This window comes from Pongo pygmaeus, chromosome 2, assembly GCF_028885625.2.
Source record: "Pongo pygmaeus isolate AG05252 chromosome 2, NHGRI_mPonPyg2-v2.0_pri, whole genome shotgun sequence".
In the NCBI taxonomy this organism is placed as follows: Eukaryota; Metazoa; Chordata; class Mammalia; order Primates; family Hominidae; genus Pongo; species Pongo pygmaeus.
The window spans coordinates 133962571-133988059 of NC_085930.1; the positions used below are offsets into that span (position 1 = coordinate 133962571).

Here is a 25489-nt window from a genome sequence, read left to right on the forward strand (position 1 = left end):
ACACAAGATTCTTCCTTAGAGCAAAACAGGGCATCACTTCTAAATCTAGGAACAAAACCAAGGGAAATCATGCTGGAACAAGAATGGATCCCACTCAGATTAACAAAGAAGATAATCAATTCATTCCTCAACTCTGCTTAGAAACCTTCCTTCATTCCACCCTAGTTAATATCTCCTATATCTGTGCTCCCAGAGTTCTCTGTGTAATAACGTTTCACACCTTTTATAATCATTGGTTTATATCTTTTTCTTCTCCTTGATTGAGAGTTACTTGAGCAATGACCACAGGTTAAGTATCCCTTATCTGAAATGCTTGGAACCAGGAGTGTTTTGGATTTTTAAAGATTTTGTAATATTTGCATAATGAGATATTTTTGGGAAGGGATCCAAGTCAAAACATGAAATTCGCTTGTTTCACATAAAGCTTGTACACATAGCCTGAAGCTAAAATAATTTTGTGCATTAAACCAAGTTTATGTACACTGACTCATGAGAAAGCAAAGGTGTTAAGTGTGGAAATTGTTCACTTGTGACATCATATTGATGCTTGAAGAATTTGGGGGCATTTCAGACTTCAGATTAGGGATGCTCAACTTGTAGTAGCTCCTCTCTGTACCAGCATTTAATATAAATCCTTGTTCATACAGATGTTCAAAAATGTCTACTAAAAGAAGAAAGTTAAAAAAGATACATGGAACCATTTAGAGGCTACTTCAGATAACATTTGAATGTAGAGAGAGGCAGCTCCCAAATGTGAAAAAATAGATATTTCACAAGGTATCTACTCAAGTTGTAACACAACCTCAAAAACAAGATATTTTTCACCTGATAACACTGTACTGGGCCGGGAGCGGTGGCTTCCGCCTGTAATCCCAGCACTTTGGGAGGCCGAGGCAGGTGGATCACCTGAGGTCAGGAGTTTGAGACCCCCCGACCAGTATGGCGAAACCTCATCGCTACTAAAAATACAAAAACAATTAGCCAGGCATGGTGGCGCATGCCTGTAAACCCAGCCACTCGGAAGGCTGAGGCAGGAGAATCACTTGAACTCGGGAGGCAGAGGTTGCAGTGAGCCGAGATTGTGCCATTGCTCTCCAGCCAGGGCAACAAGAGTGTAAGTCTGTCTCAAAACCACCACCACCACCACCGTACTATACTGTTCATGTGGTATGATAAAGCATAATTTTGGGGGAGAAAAAGACCAATATTAGAGGCCAGGGAAAATCAGTTTTATAATATACTTTAAAAAATGAAAAGTACTGCAGTACTACATGAACAGAAATATTACTGGAATAGTGTAGCCCAGTATAATAAACTCTCGATATACATAACACACCCTAAGACGTTCATGATTTCTCAAAGTCCTGAAGTTTTAAAATACTACTATAGTGTTGTTTTTTTTTGAGATGGAGTTTAGCTCTTGTTGCCCAGGCTGGAGTGCAATGGTGCGATCTCGGCTCACTGAAACCTCCGCTTCCTGGGTTCGAGTGATTCTCCTGCCTCAGCCTCCCGAGTAGCTGGGATTACAGGCGGCCACCACCACGTCTGGCTAATTTTTGTATTTTTAGTAGAGATGGGGTTTCACCATGTTGGCCAGACTGGTCTTGAACCCCTGACCTCTGGTGATCCATCCGCCTTGGCCTCCCAAAGTGCTGGGATTACAGGCATGAGCCACCACACCTGGCCAAATTCCACTACAGTGTTTGATTTCCCCTATAAAACTCGGTGAAGTGTAACTGATATTTAGGTGACATCTTCAAATCCTCAGTGCTCCTAAAAATACATTACTAGTAATTTACAAAGTTACGTAAACAAATTCTGCCACTGAAAAGATAAACTACTACATCAATACTGTAGCAACATTAACCAACCACAAACTTACCTGAATCTGTAAAACCACTTTAATTTATCCAAAACGTCTATTTTCTGGCTAAGAACCATCACTCTTAGACCGCTTCATTTTCTCTTCACTTCCATCACCAGCACTAGCAGTTGGTTTTCTTTTTGGGCTCATATTTCACAAAGAAACAGCTTTTATCACTTCGAGAGTTACTGTGTACGCGATGACAAGTAGAGAAAAACAAAGCTGTGTTGAGATGTGGGTGCTGGCCTGTCTGATAGGCTCCCTCTGAGCTATGTGATCAGCTCCTATTTGCAAGCCTGGCAGCAAGCAAGTAACATTTCAGCCTCAGCAAAACTACAAATTACTTTACCACAGACCCTGGAATCAGGTGAGAATAGCTGAAGCTTTAAATATCAAATCTGCAAATACCAAAGGCCTATTATAATATGCAAGACTCAAACAGTAAGCCAGGGGAAGACACTGTAACACACTGGGCAAGGGAAAGGATATCCAAATTGATGGCATTAAACCAAAGATTAATAATTAAAAAACAAAGTGGCCGGGCATGGTGGCTCACGCCTGTAATCCCAGCACTTTGGAAGGCCGAGGTGGGTGGATCACAAGGTCTGGAGTTCAAGGCCAGCCTGACCAACATGGTGAAACCCCGTCTCTACTAAAAATACAAAAATTAGCCGGGCATGGTGGCATGAGCCTGTAATCCCAGCTACTCAGGAGACTGAGGCAGGAGAATTGCTTGAACCCGGGAGGCAGAGGTTGCAGAGCCGAGATCGTGCCACTGCACTCCAGCCTGGGTGACAGAGTGAGACTCTGTCTCAAGAAAAAAAAAGAAAAACAAAGTAACCGCCACCCCATAACTAAAATGATTCTACATGAATTAAACAGAAAGGGGAAAAATACAAAAACTGAGAAACCATACAACTTCAAGCCCAAACTTACTATTTATCAAAACTGACAGGAAAGAATTGCTTTATTAAAAGTGACCAAAATTCTATGTAAGACTACAGATTTGATTACACAAAAATGAGACTTCAGGTTTGCAAATCTTGTGTCATAACATCCATAACAAAGGGGCAAACCTAATGAGAAAAATTTCTACAATGGATGCTAAGTGATTAGTATTTTCAATGTGTAGAAAGCTATTATAAATGTTTAGAAAAACTTTAGAACCTCAGAGATAATGTGTAAAGACAACTCACAAAAGAACAGAAAAGGAGACCAGCAGTCAACGAAATCATCCACATAGTAAAAACAATTTTTATCTCCTAAATCAGCATAATGAAAAAATAAAAATAGGCAGGCATGGTGGCTCATGCCTGTAATCCCAGCACTTTGGGAGGCCGAGGCAGGCGGATCACTTGAGTTCAGGAGTTCAAGACCAAGAACATGGTAAAACCCTGTCTCTACTAAAAAATACAAAAATTAGCTGGACGTGGATGTGGGCGCCTGTACTCCCAGCTACTCGGGAGGCTGAGGCAGGAAAACCGCTTGAACCCAGGAGGCAGAGGTTGCAGTGAGCCGAGATCGTGCCTTTGCACGCCAGCCTGGGCAACAAGAGTGAGACTTCATCTTTAAAAAAAAAAAAAAAAAAAAAACCAAAACCAAAAAACAGCAATTTGCAAAAAACCCAAGCACAGCTGGTGATTTCGTACAACTCTGTTGGAAAGGATTTTGGCAACATGTAGCAAAGGCATGAAAATGCTAATACTTTTTAACCTAATAATCTCACTAAAACTCCAAAAGATAGTCTGAGGGCACGACAGCAGGTAGAACAAACTTTTATGCTCGAAGTATTTAAAACTATTTAATAATTAAAAACAACCTTGTCAGTGAAATGAAATCCATCATCAAGAATTGGAAGTAAGGCCAGGCACAGTGGCTCATGCCTGTAATCCCAGCACACTGTGGGAGGCTGAGGCAGGAGGATCACTTGAGGCCCAGAGTTTGAGACCAGCCTGGCCAAAATGGTGAAACCCTGGCTCTCTATTAAAAATACAAAAATTAGCTGGGCATGGTGGCACGTGCCTGTAGTACCACCTACTCAGGAGGCTGAGGCATAAGAATACCTTAAATCCTGGAGGTGGAGGTTGCAGTGAGCTGAGATTGTGCCACTGCACTCCAGTCTGGGTGACAGAGGGACTGTCTCAAAAGAACGAATCAGAGTAAAGTAACGTGTGGGGAAAGAATGTAAAGAAAACACTGGGTAGTTTGGCTAGAGCATAATAAATCAGATTTTCTGGTTTTCAAAAATTTGAATTGCAGTAAAAGGAAATTTTGATGTGCTATTTTTTTCAATTTTCGGTAGTAAATAAATGTATATAGAGAAACAATAATATAGATTGTCATATTTGAGTACCTTTAAAAAAACAATCCCAATGTGTAAGTGAAAAAAAATACTAGTAACTAAGTATTAAGTAGCAACTAAATTAAAACTAAAAGGAAAGGATGCAGTGACTAGAGAGGGGAAAGGGTCTTGTTCAAAATTTCAGAAATAGAATGAGGCTTTGTGATAAAAAAAATTCAAGTTAGAGGTTGTTAGAATCAGGTACTAAAGTTATCAATGAAGACAGAAATTGGTTCACTGGGAAAATCAGTACTAACAACAGTAATCCAACATAACAGATTTTCTCAGACAGATAAGCACTAACTTCAGATGATAAAATTACACACAGAGAAGAATACATAGCCGAAAACAGGAAAAATAAAAACTGAGGCCATTTTTATTTCCTATGAAAGTGTGTGTATACAGGAAGCACCCAGTAAATGGACTGCAGAAGCGACAGTAGTGAGTGTAGTTAGGGAAGAGTTACATTTAAATTAATGTGAGGAAGAGTAAGAAATAAAAGTAGAACAGGTCAAAGTATTACTCAGCACCCAGGAGGGAGAAAAGAAAAAATAGGGCACAGTAAAGCATACACACTGTGAGTAAACCCAAAAAGAAAATATTTCAAAAGCCTAACAACAAAATAAAAAATTATTATATAGATAGCATATAGAAAGACAGCAATCTTCCCAAAATTAATCCATCTTAAGAGGTGATCTATACTAATTTATCTAGAATTCACTCTTAAAAATCAATCAGCATCTGATAAGGAACTGAAAGCTAGAATATATTAATATAAGGAACCCCTACAACTCAGCAACAACAAAAAACCTGATTAGAAAATGGACAAAGGACCGAGCGCAATGGCTCATGCCTGTAATCCCAGCACTTTGGGAGACTGAAGTGGGTGGATGACCCGAGGTCAGGAGTTCAAGATCAGCCTGGCCAAAATGACAAATCCCTGTCTCTACTAAAAATACAAAAATCAGCTGGACGTGGTGGCGGTTGCCTGTAATCCCAGCTACTCTGGAAGCTGAGGCAGAAGAATTGCTTGTACCCAGGAGATGGAGGTTGCAGCAAGCCAAGATGGTGCCATGGCACTCCAGCCTGGGCGGCAGACTGAAACTCCATCTCAAAAAAAAAAAAAAAAAATGGACAAAGGACTTGAATAAACATTGATCCAACGAATATACACAAATGACCAATAAGAGCTGGGCACAGTGGTTCACAACTGTAATCCCAGGACTTTGGAAGGCCAAGGCAATAGAACTGCTTAAGCAGGCGTTCAAGATCTGCCTGAACAATATAGTGAGACTGTCTCTATAAAAAATTTAAATATCAGCCAGGCATGGGGGTATGCGCTGGACTACTTGGGAGGTACAGGCAGAACAATCACTTGAGCTCAGGAGGTCAGGCTGCAGTGTGCTGTGATCATGCTACTGCACTCCAGCCTGGGTGACAGAGTGAGACCCTATTTCAAAAAACCAAAATAAATAAAATAAATAAATAAACAAATAAAGTCCAATAAGCACATGGAAAGATGTTCAATATCACCAATCATTAGGGATATGCAAATCAAAACCACAAATTACCACTTCACTGCCACTAGAATGGCTATGATCAAACCAAGAGAAAAAGGTAAAGTGTGAGTGATCACGTGGAGAAACTGGAACTGCTTTGCAGCTGGTATGGAAAACTGTATAGAGATTTCTCAAATATATTAAAGATAGAATCACCATATGATCCAGCAATTCCTCTTACGGGCATACATCCAAAAGTAGTGAAAGCAGGAACTTAAAACACTATTTGTACACCAATGTTTACAGCAACATTATTCATAACAGCTAAAGATGAAAGCAACCTAAGTGTCCAATGATGGACAAGCAAGATGAAGTATATACATACAATGGAATATTATCCAGCCTAAAAAGTTTTAGGAAGGAAATTCTGGCACATGCTTTACAACATGGATGGAACATTGAGGACATTATGCTAAATGAAATAAGGAAACCACAAAAGTACAAATACTGTACAATTCTACTTATGTGAGGTAGCTTGAGTAGTCAGAGTCAGAGAGAAAAAGGTGAATGGTAGTTGCCAGACACGCGAAGAAGGGGTAGTTATTGTTTAGTGGGTGCAGAGTTTCAGCTAGGGAAGGTAAAGTTTTGGATAGTCACACAACAATGTTAAAAGTACCTAATACCACTCAACTGTATATTCAAAAATGGTTAAAATGGTAAATTTTGTGTTACGGATATTTTACCACAATTTTAAAAAGAAATCTGGGTAAGGCGCAGTGGTTCACACCTGTAGTCCCAGCACTTTGGGAGGCCCAGGCGGGCATGCTGCTTGAGCCCGGGAGTTCGAGACCAGCCTGGGCAACATGGAGAAATCGTCTCTACTAACAAAAATACAAAAATAGGTGTGGTGGCGTGCACATGTAGTCCCAGCTACTGGGCGAGGGGATTGGTGGGAGAGGTTTGTGGCTCAGGCAGGAGGATCACCTGAGCCTGGGTGGCAGTGAGACCCTGTCGTCCCGTCCCCACCCCAACCCTTGCCCCAAAAAATAAATGAAGGATGGAAGGAAACAAATATAAAAATCTATGAGAAACATCTAAAGGTAATAGTTGTGAAACGATTTAAAATCCTGAAGAATATTAACAATACAAAGGGAAGATCCTGCATGAAGTCAAGAGTGAGGTAAAGAATAAAAATTAGCATTTCTCCAATACTGTCTAGGGTAAAAGATATTGATAAGTCAATGCTCTTTACTATCACAGCTTGACAGCAACCCTTACGGACACCCAACTCTAAGGGAATCCACTAACCAGTACATAAGACAGTCAGCCACATGTCACCAGATGAACATCGTCACCCTGAGAATTTCTATTTTTCTTTCTTTCTTTTTTTTTTTAAAGAGAGAGTCTCCCACTGTCACCCAGGTTGGGGCAGTGATGCAATCACAGTTCACTGCGCCCTTGAACTCCTGGCCTCAAGCAGTCCTCCCAAGTCAGCCTCCGGAGTGGTTGGGACTATAGGCACGCACCACCACACCCGGCTAACACTAGGTATTTCTAACATACTGATGCACATTGTTTGAAAATTAATCTTAGGGCTGGGCACAGTAGCTCACACCTGTAATCCCAGCACTTTGGGAGGCCGAGGCGGGTGGATCACTTGATGTCAGGAGTTCGAGACCAGCCTGGCCAACATGGTGAAACCCCATCTCTACTGAAAATACAAAAATTAGTCGGGCATGGTGGCATGCACCTGCAATCCCAGCTATCTGGGAGGCAGAGACAGGTGAACCCAGGAGGCAGATGTTGCAGTGAGCTGAGATTACACCACTGTGTTCCAGCCTAGGGGACAGAGTGAGACTCCGTCTCAAATAAATAAATAAAGTAAGTAAGTAAGTTAATCTTAGGAGTTTTGGCTAGGCATGGTAGTTCCCGTCTGTGTAATTCTAGCATTTTAGGAGGCCAAGGTGGGACCTAAGGTAGTTCAAGACCAGCCTGGCCAACATGGTGAAACCTTGTCTCTACTAAAACTACAAAAATTAGCCAGACGTGGTGACATGTGCCTGTAGTCCCAGCCTCAGGAGGCTGAGGCACAAGAATCGTTTGAACCAGGGAGGCAGAGGTTGCAGTGAGCCAAGATCGCGCCACTGCACTCCAGCCTGGGCGACTCTGTCTCAGACAAATAAATAAAATTAAATTAATCTTAGGAGTTTGTTAGTATTAAGTTAGTGCCCCAAACCTGATCATCCTAGAATAAACTGATAAAGTCAGTATGAGCACCTTCAGGGTTAAGACCCTGTGATTACCTCACCAAGTGGCATAATCCTAAGAAAGTCTCTGCTCACCAGATTAGATTTACGTAACAGGAACGTACCAAAACTGAATTGGGAAGAAGAAAGAAAGAACACATTACAAAGACAAAGGGTATTTTAAAAAAAATGATAGGGTACGAGTTATTAACTAGAATCAGATAAAGGCTACCAAACAAATATCAACAGAGAAAAGGTTAAGGAAATTAGCTTAGCTTTAAGGGATATATAGATACAGATATATAGATATCTATAGGTAGGTGGGTAGATATATAAATATCTACAAAAGACATTTTATCTATAGACAACAGATATACTTTACTAAACTGTTCAATAGTACTTCACTAAACTTGTCAAATGTGCAAAGATAGCGCCCAAGCTATTTTGCATACCAGGATTCTTTCCCTTCTTCTTAGTGACACCCCTTTTCTCCTGGTTCAAGAACCTAGCACATAATGCTTCTTAGCCCTCAAGAGAATCTTCCAGACCTTTAAAACATTACTGGCCTTCAAAGTGATTCTTTCATGCTTGGCAGTAAGCTTACATACTAAATGAATTTAAAAGTTCTAGTATTTGGCTGGGCACAGTGGCTCACACCTGTAATCCCAGCACTTTGGGATTCCTGTCTCAGGAAGATTGCTTGAGGCCAGGAGTTCAAAACCAGCCTGGGCAACATATCAAGACTCCATCTTAAAAATAAATTAGCCAGGCATGGTGGCACATGCACATGTAGTACCATCTACTTGGGAGGCTGAGGTGGGAGGATCATTTGAGCCCAGGGGGTGGAGGCTGCAGTGAGCCATATTCATGCCACTGCTCTTCAGCCTGGGTGACAGAGGAAGACCTTGTCTCTCAAAACAAAAACAAAAGTTCTGATATCTGAGAATTTTACAACATAATAGAAAAGAAGACTAAACAGAGAAGGAAAACTTAAACTCCTATTAACAGTTAGAGGAAACCTGTAATCCTAGGATATAATTATCTATGCCAACTCCCAAAGAAATTGGGTGTATCTCTAAGGGATAAAAAAGGATGAAGACTAGAATTCTTTTGATCCTACAAAACAATTTTATTAGGATAAAATTCCTTTGGGTTCAGTAATCACCTCTAGAAATTGATCTAACAAAAATAAGTCGTCGGGGGGGGGGGGGGCGGTGAAATTCTAAGATATCCCCTATTAGGTGATTACCTAAAACAGCAAACAAAAAAGCAAACATTAAATGCCCAACAATGGAACAGTTAAAAAATAATAAAAAGAGAAGATTGCCAGATACTAAAATATGACAATATAGATGTACTGAGAAATATTACCATTAATAAATCAAATGGAACACAGTAGTGTGACTATTATAAAGAAATCTACATAGAAATAACATGAAGTTTTGAATAGTTCACAGAAAAACTAAACACAGGCTGGGCATGGTGGCTCATGCCTTTAATCCCAACACTTTGGGAGGCCAAGGTAGGAGGATGGCTTGAGGCCAGGAGCTTGAGACTACCCTGGGCAACATAATGAGAACCCTTCTCTACAAAAATTTAAAAATCAGCCAAGTGTGTTGGTGCATACCTGTAGTCCCAGCTACTTGGGAGGCTGAAGTGGAAATATCATTTGAGCCCAGGAGGTCCAGGCTGCAGTAAGCTATGATAGCGTCACTGCACACCAGCCTGGGCAAGTGACACCCCAATTCAAAAAGAAAAAAAGAAAAACCAAACACAATGGGCTCTAAAAATATATACTGCAGATATACTCAGAATATGTGAGAAATTACTGCTCACTGTTACTTAGCACAGTACTATTACAGCCAAAGATATAACAATGTGCATATCTAAAACTAGAGAACTGATATTACTAATATGACCCATGCAAGGGAATACTGTTACAGCCAAGAAAAATGCAGATGTTCTTTTGATATAGATAGGTCTTACGGTAGACAGTATTTTTTTTTGAGATGGATTCTCGCTCTGTTGCCCAGGGTGGAATGCAGTGGTGCAATCTCAGCTTACCACAATCTCCGCCTCCCAGGTTCAAGCCATTCTCCTGCCTCAGCCTCCCCAGTAGCTGGGACTACACGCACGTGCCACCATGCCCGGTTAATTTTTGTATTTTTAGTAGACAAGGGGTTTCACTATGTTAGCCAGGCTGGTCTCGAACTCCTGTCCTTGTGATCTGCCCACCTCAGCCTCCCAAAGTGCTGGGATTACAGGTGTGAGCCACCATGCCCAGCCAGTAGATTGTATTTTCTAAGGCAGCTGCAACAAGACATTCCACACCACATTCTTCTTACAGTGTGATGTTGACACTCTTCCCTTGAATCTGTACAGGCCTGTGACTAGAATAGAATTGATGTTATCTATCTATGTGACTTCTGGAGCAAAGTCATAAAAGGCTACTACATGTAGGTGTGTTCTAGCTAACAGCCCCATCTGAGGTCCCAACCAACAGCCAGCACCAAGTGCCAGATGTGTTGAGATGATTCTTGCCCCATAATGAACTGCAAAAGCAAGGGAAAGATCAGAGTGAGAACCACCTACTAAGCCCACTCACCAGAACCATGGAGATGACAAAATAATTTTAAGTCTCTACATTTTGGACGAGTCATTTGTGTCTCAGCAATAGATAACTAGAACAGCATTAAAGTGAAAAACAGTGTATTACAGTAGATCTGACATATTTCAAATTTTGTAAAAAGGGAGACAAGAATATATAGATTTGAGTATAGTAGTAACTTTGCAAGGATATATAACAAAGTAACATCATCTTTGGGGAAAAGAACTGAGTGGGCTAGACAGAAGATGAGGGGGAGATTTTTCACTGTAAATCTTATAAACCTCTTGAATTTTGACTCACATGAACAAATTAATGCATTTGATTAAAGTCAGTTAAAATATAGCGTGTGATACATGATGATGGCATAAAAATGAAAATGGTGGTGATAATTTAGGAATATGGACAATTTAAATAATCACCTTAATATTCTTTTGTTCTCAAAATACTTTCACATTATTTTCCTTAAGTGATACATAGCAAGAAGGCCCCTACCTGTCAAATACTACGTATTATTTAACAGAACGCTTGTCATGTGTACTCTATGAGCCAAATTTTCTAGTCTGATAGGTTCTTGCAAGGAGAAATACACACATACACAGTACATTCCAGAACATGAATGGTATTTCAGAAAGATGTCTTTAATCCCAGCTGTCACCTAGTTGCAAAACTTCAAGCATATACTTAACCTTTATTGCTTCAGTTTCCTTGTCTATAAAATTAGTACCTCCCCATATAGCCATGGTAAGGTACAGATGAAACTTATGAAAATGCTGTTTAAGTTCTAGGAATGTATCACATAACAAGTAATTATTGTAAGTGTTCTATCTTTAAATTATCCTTTATTTCCTAGAAGTCACATTTTTCTAAAATTTACAAATTACTTATGAATGCAATAGAGGAGATAATTCTATTCATGTTATACCTCAAATAAAAATGATAGTAACTAGGTGGAACATATTCTGGCTCTAGTTTTATGCAAAGATAAAGAACAGTTTTTTGACTGAGAAAAGCTGAAGGTGTCTGATAATTATGCAGTGACTAGTCACGTATCAACCCACTTCTTTGGGGCCCAAAGAATATCCAACAACTACTACTGAGAACACTTAAGGCTTAAAAAACCATGAATAACTAACCGGTTCTTCATCCTGCTTCTACCTTTCCTCAAACAAGAGGATGAATGCTGTTTAGCAACACTTACTTCAGATATTCTGATTTGTAGAGCATTCTTATTTTCAAAGTCCAACATATGACTTCAGTAACACTTAACTTTCATCTTGAAGAATTTAGCAACTAGGTAACTAAAGTTTACATATACATCAAGGTAGCCAATGAATTAAAAAACAAAAAATGATGCCTGAAAAAGTGGCTTACGCCTGTATTCCCAGCACTCTGGGAGGCTAAGGCAGGTTGATTGCTTGAGCTCAGGAGTTCGAGACGAGCCTGGGAAACATGGAGAATAGCCATCTCAACCAAAAATACAAAATTAGCCGGGGGCAGGGGCACACATGCCTGTGGTCTCAGCTACTCAGGAGGCTGAGGTGGGAAGATGGCTGGAGCCCAGAGGTTGAGGCTGCAGTGAGCCATGATCATGCCACTGCACTCCAGTCTGGCACAGAGCGAGAGCCCATCTCAAAAACAAACAAAAACCTTTAGAAGTACTCTTATTGCTTTTCTTACTCTCACACATCTTTATTCTCCTTCACGAAGAGGTTTGCTGAAAAGGCTCTTGATGTAACTCCAAATGATACTATCCTATCATAAATTTACTCAGCATACTTCATAAACAAGATTATGTATATGCAATGTCAGGTTATTCTGATATATGACCTAAAAAAGGGAGAAAGGAACAGTTTGCCAAAATTTCCCATGTTTCTATCAAGTAAGAATTCTTATTCTATTCTAAAAGCAAAATTTTAAAACACTTCCCATCCCACAGCCTCCACCAATTGTTATTCAAAACCAAGTGTCTTTCATGTGCCTCTGAGTGTGTCTCCGAAAAGATCAATTATCTGGAAATCTTATAGATTCAGAACACAGCCTAGCGCGGTGGCTCATGCCTATAATCTCAGCACTTTGGGAGGCCAAGGCAGGAGATCACTTGAGGTCAGGAGTTTTAAGACCTGCTTGGGCAACATAGCAAGACCTCGCCTCTACAAAAATTTCAAAATTAGCCAGGCATGGTGATGCACACCTGTAGTCCCAGCTACTCAGGAGGCTAAGGTGAGATGACTGCTTGACCCAAGAGGCTGAGGCTGCAGTGAGCCATGATCACATCACTGCACTTCACCCTGGGCAACAGAGCAAGACCCTGCCTCAAAAAAAAAAAAAAAAAAAAAAAAAATCAGAACACAACCAGAAAGCTAGCAAAAGTAGACTAAATGCAGCCAGAATAAATCTCACAAAGTCCATGCACTAAAGGTTACGCAAATTTACAGATTTCCTCATAATGTAACTGAGACTACTTTCTATAGAAAGTATATATATATGTATATATGTGTATATACGTGTATATATATGTGTATATATATATGTATATATAAATTAGTACATAACAGGAAGATCAGTTGGAGTTTTAGGCTTAATTTTTTAAAAGTGGCATATAATATCACTTTTAAAAACCTTTAATATATAGCACCAGATTACAATGTTTACTCAATCTGTCTCTCAAACCATACCAAGAAGTCGTCCCTGATTTCTAGTTTTAGAATCATCGATGATTTCTGGTTTTATCTTGATTTGCTTTAGACAACCTAATATTTCCCATATATAACAAATAAAAGCAGCAAATTAGTGTATCAGTTAGCAGTTCACTAAGAGCTATTTGGCAAAATCATTCTACCAAACAGCTTGAATACTTCCAAAGCACCAGAGGACGTCAACACATTAAGCACGGCAAGGCAAAAACTGATGCTCATAAGGATTCCAAATCTTGAAATACATTTTAAGAAAACAAAAGTTAAATTGTATTGACTGTATTGTTTAATGAGAAGAGTACACAGTTTATAAGAACATCTGCTCTACAAGAATCCTTTTTTCTTTTTTTGAGACAGAGTCTCGCTCTGTCACCCAGGTTGAAGTAAGTGCAGTGGTGCGATCTCAGCTCACTGCAACCTCCGCCTCCCAGGTTGAAGAAATTCTCATGTCTCAGCCTCCCCTGCCTCAGTGCCCTGTCACCCAGGGTGAAGTGCAGTGATGTGATCTCAGCTCACTGCAACCTCCGCCTCCCAGGTTGAAGCAATTCTCATGCCTCAGTAGCTGGGATTACAGGCACACGACACTACGCCCCACTAGTTTTTGTATTTTTAGTAGAGACAGTGTTTTGCCATGTTGGTCAGGCTGGTTTCGAACTCCTGACCTCAGGTGATATGCCTGCCTCGGCCTTCCAAAGTGTTGGGATTACAGGCGTTAGCCACCACACCTGGCCTACAAGAATCCTTACCTAGTTCAATACTCTCGTGTTAACAAATATGTAAATGGAGTTCACATAAATGCTTATGAAAGCATGTGAGGATTAGAACCATGCATACTGACTCCCAGCTCACAGGAATGTTTAAGTAGCCACATATGATATTTTAAACTAAGAAATTGGGGAATAATTAAGACTACTGAAAGATTTTTTTAGGTTGTGATATAAATTTGAAATATCAAATCTCTACCAGCTTCTCTGGGTAACAACCTCTCAAATTCTGAATATGTACTTTTTAGGAGAAAATATGATGCACAAAGATATTATTATTTTGCTTGAAACCAAATGATTAACTTCCACAAATTTTAAATATCAATGTATCAGAAAGTAGAATGAATATTTCAAACACACATTTTTTCTCATGGATCAAAAACCACATGCTGGTGGTTTGGTCTCTAGGTCTTCTATCCTTTCTCAAAAGCACTTTTAACAATGTGCACATGCAAAAAGATAAAAGCACATTAAATAAATGCACAGATTATAATTATACAAACAAGTCATTCTGAAGGCTAACAAGTGAAGGGCAATGGTAGAAAGCTTTCTACTACTGGAAAAACTTGAGTTATTTGGATTTAAATTTTCTGGCTAGCTTTTCTGTTTAGGAAGTAACTTTATTCCCCCCAGCTTTATTAAGGTATTGTTGAAAAATAAAAATCGTTATGTATTTACAATATATACTTAACGATATATAACATGATGTTTTGATACATGTACACATTGTGAGGTGACTAAATCAAGGTAATTCAATATTGATCACCTCGCCTACTTACCTTTTTTTTTTTTTGAGACAGAGTCTCACTCTATTGCTCAGGCTGGAGTGCAGTGGCGCTATCTCGGCTCACTGCAACCTCCACGACAGAGTCTCACTTTGTTGCTCAGGCTGGAATGCAGTGGCGCTATCTGGGCTCACTGCAACCTCTGCCTCCCAGGTTCAAGCAATACTCATGCCTCAGCCTCCCGAGTAGCTGGAATTACAGGCGTGCGCAACCATGCTCAGCTAATTTTTGCTTTTTTTTTTTTTTTTTTTTAGTAGGGATGCGGTTTGGCCATGTTGGCCAGGTTGGTCTCAAGCGATCTGACCACTTTAGCCTCCCAAAGTGTTGGGATTACAGGCATGAGCCATGCGCCCGGCACTTAGTATTTTTTAATGGTAAGGACATTTAAGAATTTAGCAGTTTTCAGGTACACATTAAGTAGTTAATGGAAAAAACTTTAATATATGCACATGTGTAGTACTTTAGCCCTGTAATTTCTCCCTCTGAGAAACTTCCACAAATAACACAGTTGGGCTGGGCACAGTGGCTTACACCTTTGATCCCAGCACTTTGGGAGGCTGAGGTGGGAGGACTGCTGTAGCCCAGGAGCTTGAGACCAGCTTAGGCACCAACAGAGAGACCTGTCCCTACAAAAAAATAAAAAATTAGCCAAGTGTGGGGTGCATGCCTATAGTCAGTCCCAGCTACTTGGGAGGACCACTTGACGTCACGTCAAGGCTGCAGTGAGCTTTGATGCCACCAATGTACACCAGCCTGGATAACAGAGCAGGCTGTTTAAAAAACAAAACAAACAAACAAAAAAAAACAGGAAAAAAACAAAATTTTTCAAATCTTCAAATTTTCTAAATCAAATGCTATGCACTAGGTGTAACAGCTACCATCTCAAGATAATACTATGTCATGACAAAACAACAAAAATATCAACAGTGACAAAATGACTCAGCCAAAAGTAACTGGTGATGGTAACTGTAATAGCTATAATTTAATAAACCTTTTACTGTGCCAGGCATTGTGGTAAAAACTTCAATCTGGATACAGTCTTCTCTCTTAACCACAATAGTTTATTCTTCAGAATGACTTGGCCATAAATTGTTAGGTAAAATAGTATGTTAATAATAACTTTGAAATAAGCCTTGTTTTTCTTCATTTTAACAGTAACTTTTATTCCTGTTACAGGTTGTTTTAGAATAAAAACAACTAGTTGGCCATGCTAACCAATTTAGATGAATGTTAAATATATAAGTAGAAACAGCACTTCACTTAAAGTTAATAGTTGCACTAAATTTCTTTTTTTTTGAGATGGAGTCTCGCCCTGTCGCCCAGGCTGGAGTGCAATGGCGCAATCTCGGCTCACTGCAACCTCCGCTTCCTGGGTTCAAATGTCTCTCCTGCCTCAGCCTCCTGAGTAGCTGGGGTTACAGGCACCCACCACCACACCTAGCTAATTCTGGTATTTTTAGTAGAGACGAAGGCTCACCATGTTGGCCAGGCTGGTCTCGAACTCCTGACCTCGTGATCTGCCAGTGTGCTGGCACCCTCCCAAAATGCTGGGATTACAGGCATGAGCCACCGCGCCTGGCCTACACTAAATTTCTTAATTAATTTTGTGTATTATCAGGCCTTGATCATTTGTGACAAGAAAGGAGAGCAGCAGTGGTACAGATGACTGAAAACTATGGGTACTCCCTAAGTAGAGAAAAAGCAGAATACTCTTGATTGGACAGAGGGATCATACTTTCCTAAAGATGTCTGGCAGGTGGCTAACAGGAAGGCATTCTCCTATAAAGAGATACAGATAACATGTAATGTGAGCAGTACATAATACATGTAGTTCTCAAACTAGGTTAGTTGCATAAACAATTTTTTTTTTTAAGACGGAGTCTCGCTGAGACACCCAGGCTGGAGTGCAATGGCATGATCTCAGCTCATTGCAACAACCTCCTCCGCCTCCTGGGTTCAAGCGAATCTCCTGCCTCAGCCTCCCAAGTAGCTGGGACTACAGGCGCATGCCACCATGCCTGGCTAATTTTTGTATTTTTAGCAGAGACAGGGTTACATCACATTGGCAAGCTGGTCTTGAACTCCTGACCTCGTGATCCACCTGCCTCAGCCTCCCAACGTATTGGGATTACAGGTGTGAGCTGCCGCGCCCAGTCAACAATGTTTTTAAAAATCCGACAAACACCACACCTCCAAAAAACCTCCCAATTATTCCATGTATGGGTGAATCAATGTTAGTACCAATGTAAAATCAACTGCTCAAATTTAGCATGCCATCAGAATCATCTGGAATACTTACTAAAACCTAAATTGTTGGTCCCACCCAAATGTTTTGATTCAACATGGGATTATGCATTTTAACAAGTTCCTAGTTAATGCAGCTGCTTCTGGAAGTGGGAATGCTCTTTGAGGACCACTGTTCTAAGCTAATGTACAAAAATCACAGAACCAGCAAGAGGAATGTTATTTTCACGTACAGTTCCATCACCTAAACTTTAGAGTTTATAAGACATTTTTTGATTAGTGCATACAAAATTGTAACTGTGGTATGAAGCACTTTTCTCAGAAGAGAAAAAAAGGATTGTCTGCTTGCTATTTCACTGCATATTCTAACCACTGAGGATTAATTTGTTTATAAATATCACATAAATGTCTTCTTAAAAATAAGTATTTTTTGAGAGTATTTACTGAAGAGCTACCAAGCCTAGAGATGCAGTACCAAGTAAAGAAGGAAGACAACTCTCTGAGCCTACTGCTCCCTGCTCATCTCTGGGCTAACTTTAGACCAACAATAGAAACATAAATGTCATGCAAACTTTAAACCCCTACAAACAAGCTAGAATTCTCTAAATTGCTAAATCTGCTGCAAGCAATTTCATCAAGAGTGCTATAGGGGTAAGATGCATGAAGTACGGTGAGGCAACAGGGATTCTTTTTTGTTTTGTTTTGTTTTGAGACAGGGTTCTCATTGTCACCCAGGCTGGAGTGTGGTGGTGCAGTCTCAGTTCACTGTAACCTCCGCCTCTTGAGCTCAAGCAATCCTCCCACTTCAGCCTTCTCAGTAGCTGGGACTACAGGTGTGCGCCACCATGCCCGGCTAATTTTCGTATTTTTTGTAAAGACGGGGTTTTGCTATGTTGGCCAGGCTGGTCTCAAACTCCTGGACTCAAGCGATCTGCCCACCTCAGCTTCCCAAAGTGCTGGGATTACAGTGCGAGCCACTGCGCCCAGCGCAACGGGAATTCGTAAATCAAGTTATTGTATTTAGGAAGAACCACACAAATTACAGAAGAAATCTTGATATTCTTAATGAATCCAGAATCCACAAATCAAGAGTGTAACATATGATATCCACCTTCGAACACAATCAAACAGAGATTAAAATTTTGAGTGCTTCAGAACAATAACTCATGTTAGGAGATATAAACAGTAAAGTGAAAAATTAAACAGTTGAGGCCAGGCGTGGAGGTTCACGCCTATAATTCCAGCACTTTGGGAGGCCGAGGCAGGTGGATCACTTGAGGTCAGGAGTCTGAGACCAGCCTGGCCAAGATGGCAAAACCCTGTCTCTACCAAAAATACAAAAGTTCGCTGGGAGTGGTGGTGTGGGCCTGTAATCCCAGCTACTCAGGAAGCTGAGGCAGGAGAATTGCCTGAACCTGGGAAGTAGAGGTTGCAGTCAGCTAGATCACACTACTGCACTCCAACCTGGGCCACATAGTGAAACTCCGTCTCAAAAAAAATAAACCAACAGTTGAAATGCAAAAGAGTTGGTTGGCTTCATTTTTCAGGTAACTTCTACTACATGACAGTCAAAACAAAAATATGTATTACCTACAAGTTATGGACCTTTCGGGTTGATCATGAAATAGCTCAAACCTTAAAATTCTTAAATGCTTTACATCTACTCTAGTTCCTAAAGGTGAAGAGCTATGAGTACAGAGCATAAAAGAATAGTGTCCACAGCTACAATCATAATGGTACTGCCATACCTCCTGAAGAGTATTCACATGGGGTCAGCACAGTGAAAAAGTATCCAATAAAGATTAACAGAAAGTAGGGCCAGGGGCAGTGGCTCATGCCTGTAATCCCAGCACTTAGAGAGCCCGAGGCAGGCGGATCACTTGAGGCCAGGAGTTCAAGACCAACCCGGCTGACATGGTGAAACCCCATCTCTACTGAAAATACAAAAATTAGCCAGGAGTGGTGGCTTGCGCCTGTAGTCCCAGCTACTTGGGGGGCTGAGGCATGAGAATTGCTCGATCCTGGGAAGCGGAGGTTGCAGTGAGCCAGGGCTACACCACTGCACTTCATCCTGGGCGACAGAGACCTTGTCTCAAAAAAAAAAAAAAGGATTAATAGAAATTTGGATGCAAATTCCTTTTTGTTTTTAAACAGGAAGCTCTACACATAGAAATGAAAATCTTTACGAAAAATTCATTAATGAAATCTAGACAATCTAATTGGTGTTACATGGAGATTATATAGAGATACACACATATCAGAGATATATTTATGATACACAGGATATGGGGTTACATTTTTCTTTTAAACATCCTTCTTGAGCTATCATTAGGAAAAAATAAACTTAGAAGTGCATTATCCAAAACAAGATAAAAATTCTAATCTTAAGCTCTTGCAAAGCTCCCCAGGAATTAAGTCCTATACTACAGTACTTCAGAGTTTTTATTATTTTAATAAAATAACAAAGAGAGGGGAGAAGAGTAGCATATAGTAAGTCCCAAACCTATTTGGCCCAGGTATTTAACCCAGAATGCATATATACTTTGGGAAATGCTTCCATTAACAGTCAAATAAGTAGGTGGACATGATCTAGCAGTCTTTAAACTTTTCCTACTAGATGGGACAGTTAGCTTTGACCAAATCACTTCTGGAGGAAGCAAAACCTTCTTCAGAAGTAGTACTTCATTATTAAACTGGATATAATGTATTAACAGTAACAACAACAACAACAAAATCACATGTGGATGTACTTTCAGGGGAAAAAAAAATCACAAAGGATGTCTAATACATTGTGTATTAACATTTTTTAAAATGCCAAGACTTCTGACTCAAAATAAAAGCTCCATGATGCTTTCTGATGCTCAGCCATTAGAAAAAACATAAAACATTCTAATATAACATTTTAACAAGATATAAAAAGGCCAGGAGGTAGTAGACTTCTGTAACTTATCTTACTAGAATGGGTCTAAGATTATGAATAACATTCTCAAGTATATTTGCAGAAGAGCATTCACTAAATGCATAGTATAAAGTTTTGCCTCTGAAAGACAGATTCCAAGAAGTTGCCACATGCCAGTTGGTATCTACCTGTCTTATTTCCAAAGTTCGACTTTAATTTTACAGGATGGGGTTAAAATATATACACAAATACCTTAGAAAACAGCATTGCTTAATTATATATCACTTGCAAAATATTGCGAATCTCAAACCGTGTGGCTCTTCCCACACATCATCTAATTGAAAAGCATCATTCCACAGATGAAACAGAGGCCCAAAAGAGGCTATCTTGTCCCATTGCTATATAATTATAGGTTTCTTTGATTAAAGTCAATTTTTTTTTAAGAGATGGGTTCTCATTATGTTGCCCAGGCTAGACTTGAACTCCTAGGCTAAAATAATCCTGCCTCAGCCTCCAAATACCTGGGACTACAGGAATACACCACCATGCCCAGCTAAAATTCAATTTTCCCATTTCAAGTCCTCTCTTGATGATACTGTACTATTTGTTGTCTCCTTTTCATCCTGCATCTTACCTTCCCCTCATCTCTGTCCCACCATAACCACCCGTGTCAGTGCCTACTCTTTCCCTTCTTCTTTCATCTTTTTCTTCAGGTTCCATTTTCCTGTTACGTCCCTTTCCATTAATCACTTTTTCTCCTCCCTCAGCTTAGGAGCATTCTTACATGTGCATCTCAGCAGGGAGCACCTGGGAGGTTGAGGCTGGAGGCTCACTTGAGGCCAGGAGTTCAAGACCAACCTGGAAACACAGCAAGACTCTGACTCTTTAAAAAAAAAAAAAAAAAACTTGCCTGGCATGGTGGCACGCACCCTTAGGTCCAACTACTTGGTGGGAGGCTAAGGCAGGAAGATCATTTGAGCCCAGAGTTCCAGGCTGCAGTCTGCAGTGAGCTATGATCCGGACACTGCACTCCAGCCTAGGCGACGGCAAGATCCCATCTCTTAAATACCAAAAAAAAGTACATCTAGCAGTATTTAATTACATTTAATTTTACAAATAAGTATAATTATTTACAAATACTTCAGTTATATAGATCAGAATTTAAGGTTACCTTTTTTACTATTCATTTTAAACCAATACAATGGAGCACAAACATGTACTGTATTAATTTGAAGAAGCTTCTAGTTGTTAGCTAGAAATAGGTATCAGGTCAAATGTTATTATTTGAGACACTGATTCTACTCATGTTTTTTATCTGTATTTTAGCTACAATATAACCACAAGGGATTAACCAAACAATCAAATATAAAAACACATCATTTTAACAAAGATAAAGGCAAGTTTTAAAGCTAAGGTAAGCTGAACAGCTCTTTTCTTCACTCTATGACTTATTTAGCTATTCATAATCACACAATTGGAACATCAAAATATTTTCTGTCAATGTATGATTCAATTAAATGAAGCAGGGAAAAAAGAAAATCTCACCCCCAATGGTACTCTCTTGAAATTCATGAAATTGGCCTTTCACAAAACGAAGCACTAGGCTTGATTTGCCAACAGCGGACTCTCCCAGAAGTACTAGTTTGAACTGGCATATTTTATTTCCAGTATTTGGCCCGTTGGGTCTTGTTGCGCCTCGACTAGCCATGTCCAAATTTGAAATAAGTCCCTAATTTCAGACTCTTCAATGAACGTCCAGAATTCAAGGGGCCAATATTCTTCTTTCTGGAGGTAAAGAAACCTGTAAAGAAACAATTATGAATTAAATATACAAATCAGTAAAGCAAATTTACTATTAATCACTTTAAATTTTGCCTATAGCATGATTATCTTAAACTCTACTAGACCTTCAATGCCCTTTAGATTATGTCACTGTCTTTTAAAGGAAATTTAAAGGTATAGGATGTGAGCCCAAAATTACTTTTTTTTTAAAAGGCTAACCTCAAAGCTTCAACTTTGTGCCAGGTAGTGCTTTAATACTTAACTTCTCAACAATCCTATAAAATGAGATATTATTACAATCCTTATAAATGAGGAAACAAGCACAGAGATGTTAAGAAGCTTAATTGAGGTCACATAGTTATTGTCACAGAAGTGACAGAGCTGAGTTTCAAACACAGGCAACCTGAGACATGACTCGAGTTCAAGTTCTGTAGCCAGGCTACTTGGGGTTAACATTGTTTTGAGAAATATTATGTTATTAATAAATGGGAAACTTTTAGAACAGATCCTAAAATTCAGTATTATTTGAAGTCTTCTGTTAAACGATGCATTTTTCATTTAATTAATGGTAATTTTGGACAACAAATATTTTCAGTCTCCCAGGTTTGTGTGCCTAACGGCAGAAAGACTTAAAACTGTTTCCTCATCTGCTCAAGCATACCATACACAAAAATGCTAACAGTTGTTCTCCATGTGGTGATTATTACTGACTTATTTACTTACACTAATTGTAACTTTTTTGTAGTCTTTAGAAGAACAATATACATCCCATTTTTTAAAAAAATTTTTTTGAGAAAGGGTTTTGCTCTCTCACCCAGGCTGGAGTGCAGTGGCATGGTCATAGCTCACTGAAACCTAGACCTCCTGGGCTCAAGCAATCCTCCTGCCTCAACCTCCTGAGTAGCTGGGACTACAGGCGCTCAGAACCATGCAAGGCTAATTTTTTGGTAGAGACACTGAACTGCTATGTCGCCCAGGATGATCTTGAACTCTCGGGCTCAAGCAATCCTCCTGCCTCAGCCTCGCAAAGTGCTGGGATTACAGGTGTGAGCCACCACGCTCAGCCTGCAGGCCATTATTTTTTATTTAAACAACACATTTAAAAAATCTAGCCTGAATGGCGACTTCTATGCTAATTTTTAATCTCTAAGGAATTAGTGAACATTTGAAGAACTTTTTCAGTCCACTCACAAACCAATCTTAACAGTTTCCTTCTATGTTTAATCAAAATCCGAATACATGCTAATATATTAAACCTGATGATTCCCTCTCTAAAAACCCTGCTATATTTCATTTAGCTACCTCATATAAGAAATATGTCTTTCACACTGGACACAGTGGCTTATACCGGTAAATCCCAACACTTTGGGGGTGAGGCAAGAGGACTGCTTGAGACCAGCCTGGGCAACACAGTGAGACCCTGTCTCTATATTAAAAACAAAAGAAAGAAATATGCCTTTCCCATAAAATGAGCTTATAATACGCTCTTCATAATGAATTCCCTAACATGTCCACGAGATCTTAGTTCTTAAGGCAATGAAACTACCTCCTTGCCTTAACTAAACACCAGCTTTTTAGAGTCCTTATCTTTTACAATTACATACTGAAATATTTACAGATTAATTGACATAATATCTGAGTTGCTTCCAAATAACAAGGTATAAATAAAAATGCCCCCTCCCCCCACAAACATACCAGATTTGGGGGTCTAATCCTGGCTATACCAATTTCCGTCTGGGCAAACTCTTTAATTTCCAAGTTTCTATTCCCATAATATCTAACTTGCACAGCTGCTGTGACAATTAAATAAAACAATACATGTAAACAATCTCTAATACACATAGTAGGGATTGAAATTGCCAATAATGTGATCCTTTGATAAGAAAATGATAAAATATCAATAGAACATCATATATTCTGAAAACGCAACAATACATCTTCAGATATTACACACACAGTATCAATTAAAACATTTTACACTTGTCTTTTTATCTAAGAAAACAATAAATTACTTATCAAGGACAACATGCTCCAAATTTCTACGGCACTTCCAAAATTTCAGGGACAACATCAGACTCCCATTAAAAAAAAAAAAAAAATCAAACAAGATTCTGATTTCACTTTGACTTTTAAGGTTTAAAGCTACTTAACTGTGGCTACTCCCCCTAAGGATATCAAACAGGAAATAACTAAAGTTAATGGTAAATATACACTTAACATAACACTAAAGTTAAAAATTACGTGCATTCATTTGTATTCACTGCTTACTGAAACTTCTGTTTTGCAAAACAAGAATTTTGCATAATATACATTTGTAATCTTTTGAAAATAACTATTATTCATTCTACAGTTAAAATCCTTCTAAGGGTTCTTTGATCAAAAAATTGACTGGGCACTTATTTTGTGCCAGGCACTGTTCCATCTACTTTGCTCACACAAATGCTTAGTTATCATTTCCATTTTACTTTAGGAATAAAGTTTATGAGCAGTCTTGAGTATTCCCAGAGGTGTGCAAGTGTTTTTTTTCTTATTATGTGAAAGGCAACTGATTGAACGCTTTGATTCCACTTAAGCAAGACAAAAACCAAGTATGTGAACTACGACGTTCAGAACTTAAAAGTTTGAAAGTCTCAGAGGTAAGCAGCTTCCAGGGAAGATAACGCCAGAGCAAGTTCCATGGTCTCTACCCAGTGAAGGAGTTCAGCGGTCCTGTTATCTTGAATTTATTTAACGCTGTAATTCACTACCTTCCGTACAGAAAACAAGAGTCTCTAGACAGCCTATTTTGACGAGCCTCCCACCCACCGACACTACTCATCTTTGGAAGTTGAAGGTAGGCGGAGCTCCCCACATTCACACCTGCAGTAGGCCCAGGTTCCTGCTTGGAGAGCACCTGAGTAGCTAATAGCCAACTACAGATCGCCTGGATAAGCAGCACTCGCCAGGTCCCTTAGCCTTTCCAACCACCTCCCCCGAACCTGGCTTGCTTTGACCGAGACCCCCAGGACTGCCAGGACAGGGACTAGGCGGAACCGCGGCCTCCAGTACACTTTCCACGGCGCCATCTTGAGAAGGGAAAGGGTGACACCCGTCGCTCCCTCAGTCAGTCCCCAAATCCCGGTCTCCAGAGCCCCTTGAGGATGAGTCACCAGGGCTGGCAGAACAAGACGCCGGGTTCGATAGTCCTCTGGTCCAGGGCACTGCTGCGCGTGAGGGAGAAGGGGCGGGAGGTCTCAGTACCGGCAGGGCCGCGGACAGGCTGGGGACCGCGGATAACCTGGGGTCCAGGCCCCTGCTGCGCAGGGGGAGGGGCGGTTCGGTTCTGTTACCTGAGATCGCAGCAAGCCGAGCTGCGGGGCCGAATCTTCCTGGCAGCAAGGCCCAGGCGTGGCCCGTAGGATGAGAGTGTATCTATGGCGGTGGTGGTGGCGGCGGCGGCGTCGCCTGCTCTTCGCGCCGCTCCCCTCACACTGGACTGTGCGGGGCTCGTGCCGTGGTGCCGCCCCTGTCGGGCTCCGTCTCCGCCTCTCGCCGCTCCGCCTTCCTCTTTCCTTTCTCCTCCTCCGCCGCCGCCGCCGCCGCCGGCGCTGGAGTTCCGACTGATTCTTCCTCCTCCTCCTCCCTCTGCCTCCTCCCCTAAGGCCAGCCGCCGGCTCTTTCACGAACCAAAACACAAACACTCAAGTACCACCGCCGGAGCCACTTCCGCTGCCCGGTGTCGGCCCCGCCGCCACGTCGCTGCACGCAGCTAACTGCGCCACTTC

General features: G+C 40.4%; 1 protein-coding gene across 1 annotated transcript in view; it reads right to left on the minus strand.

Moving 5' to 3' along the window:
* The window catches only part of RAB5A (RAB5A, member RAS oncogene family), a 38114-nt gene extending 12625 nt beyond the window's left edge, over window positions 1-25489 (minus strand). Inside the window, exons 1-2 of the mRNA XM_054479940.2 lie at window positions 25055-25489; window positions 21489-21744 (exon numbers count right to left, since the gene is read on the minus strand). Of these exons, the coding sequence (XP_054335915.1) occupies window positions 21489-21651 (163 nt within the window). The 5' untranslated portion in view covers window positions 21652-21744; window positions 25055-25489. The remainder of the gene's footprint in view (window positions 1-21488; window positions 21745-25054) is intronic.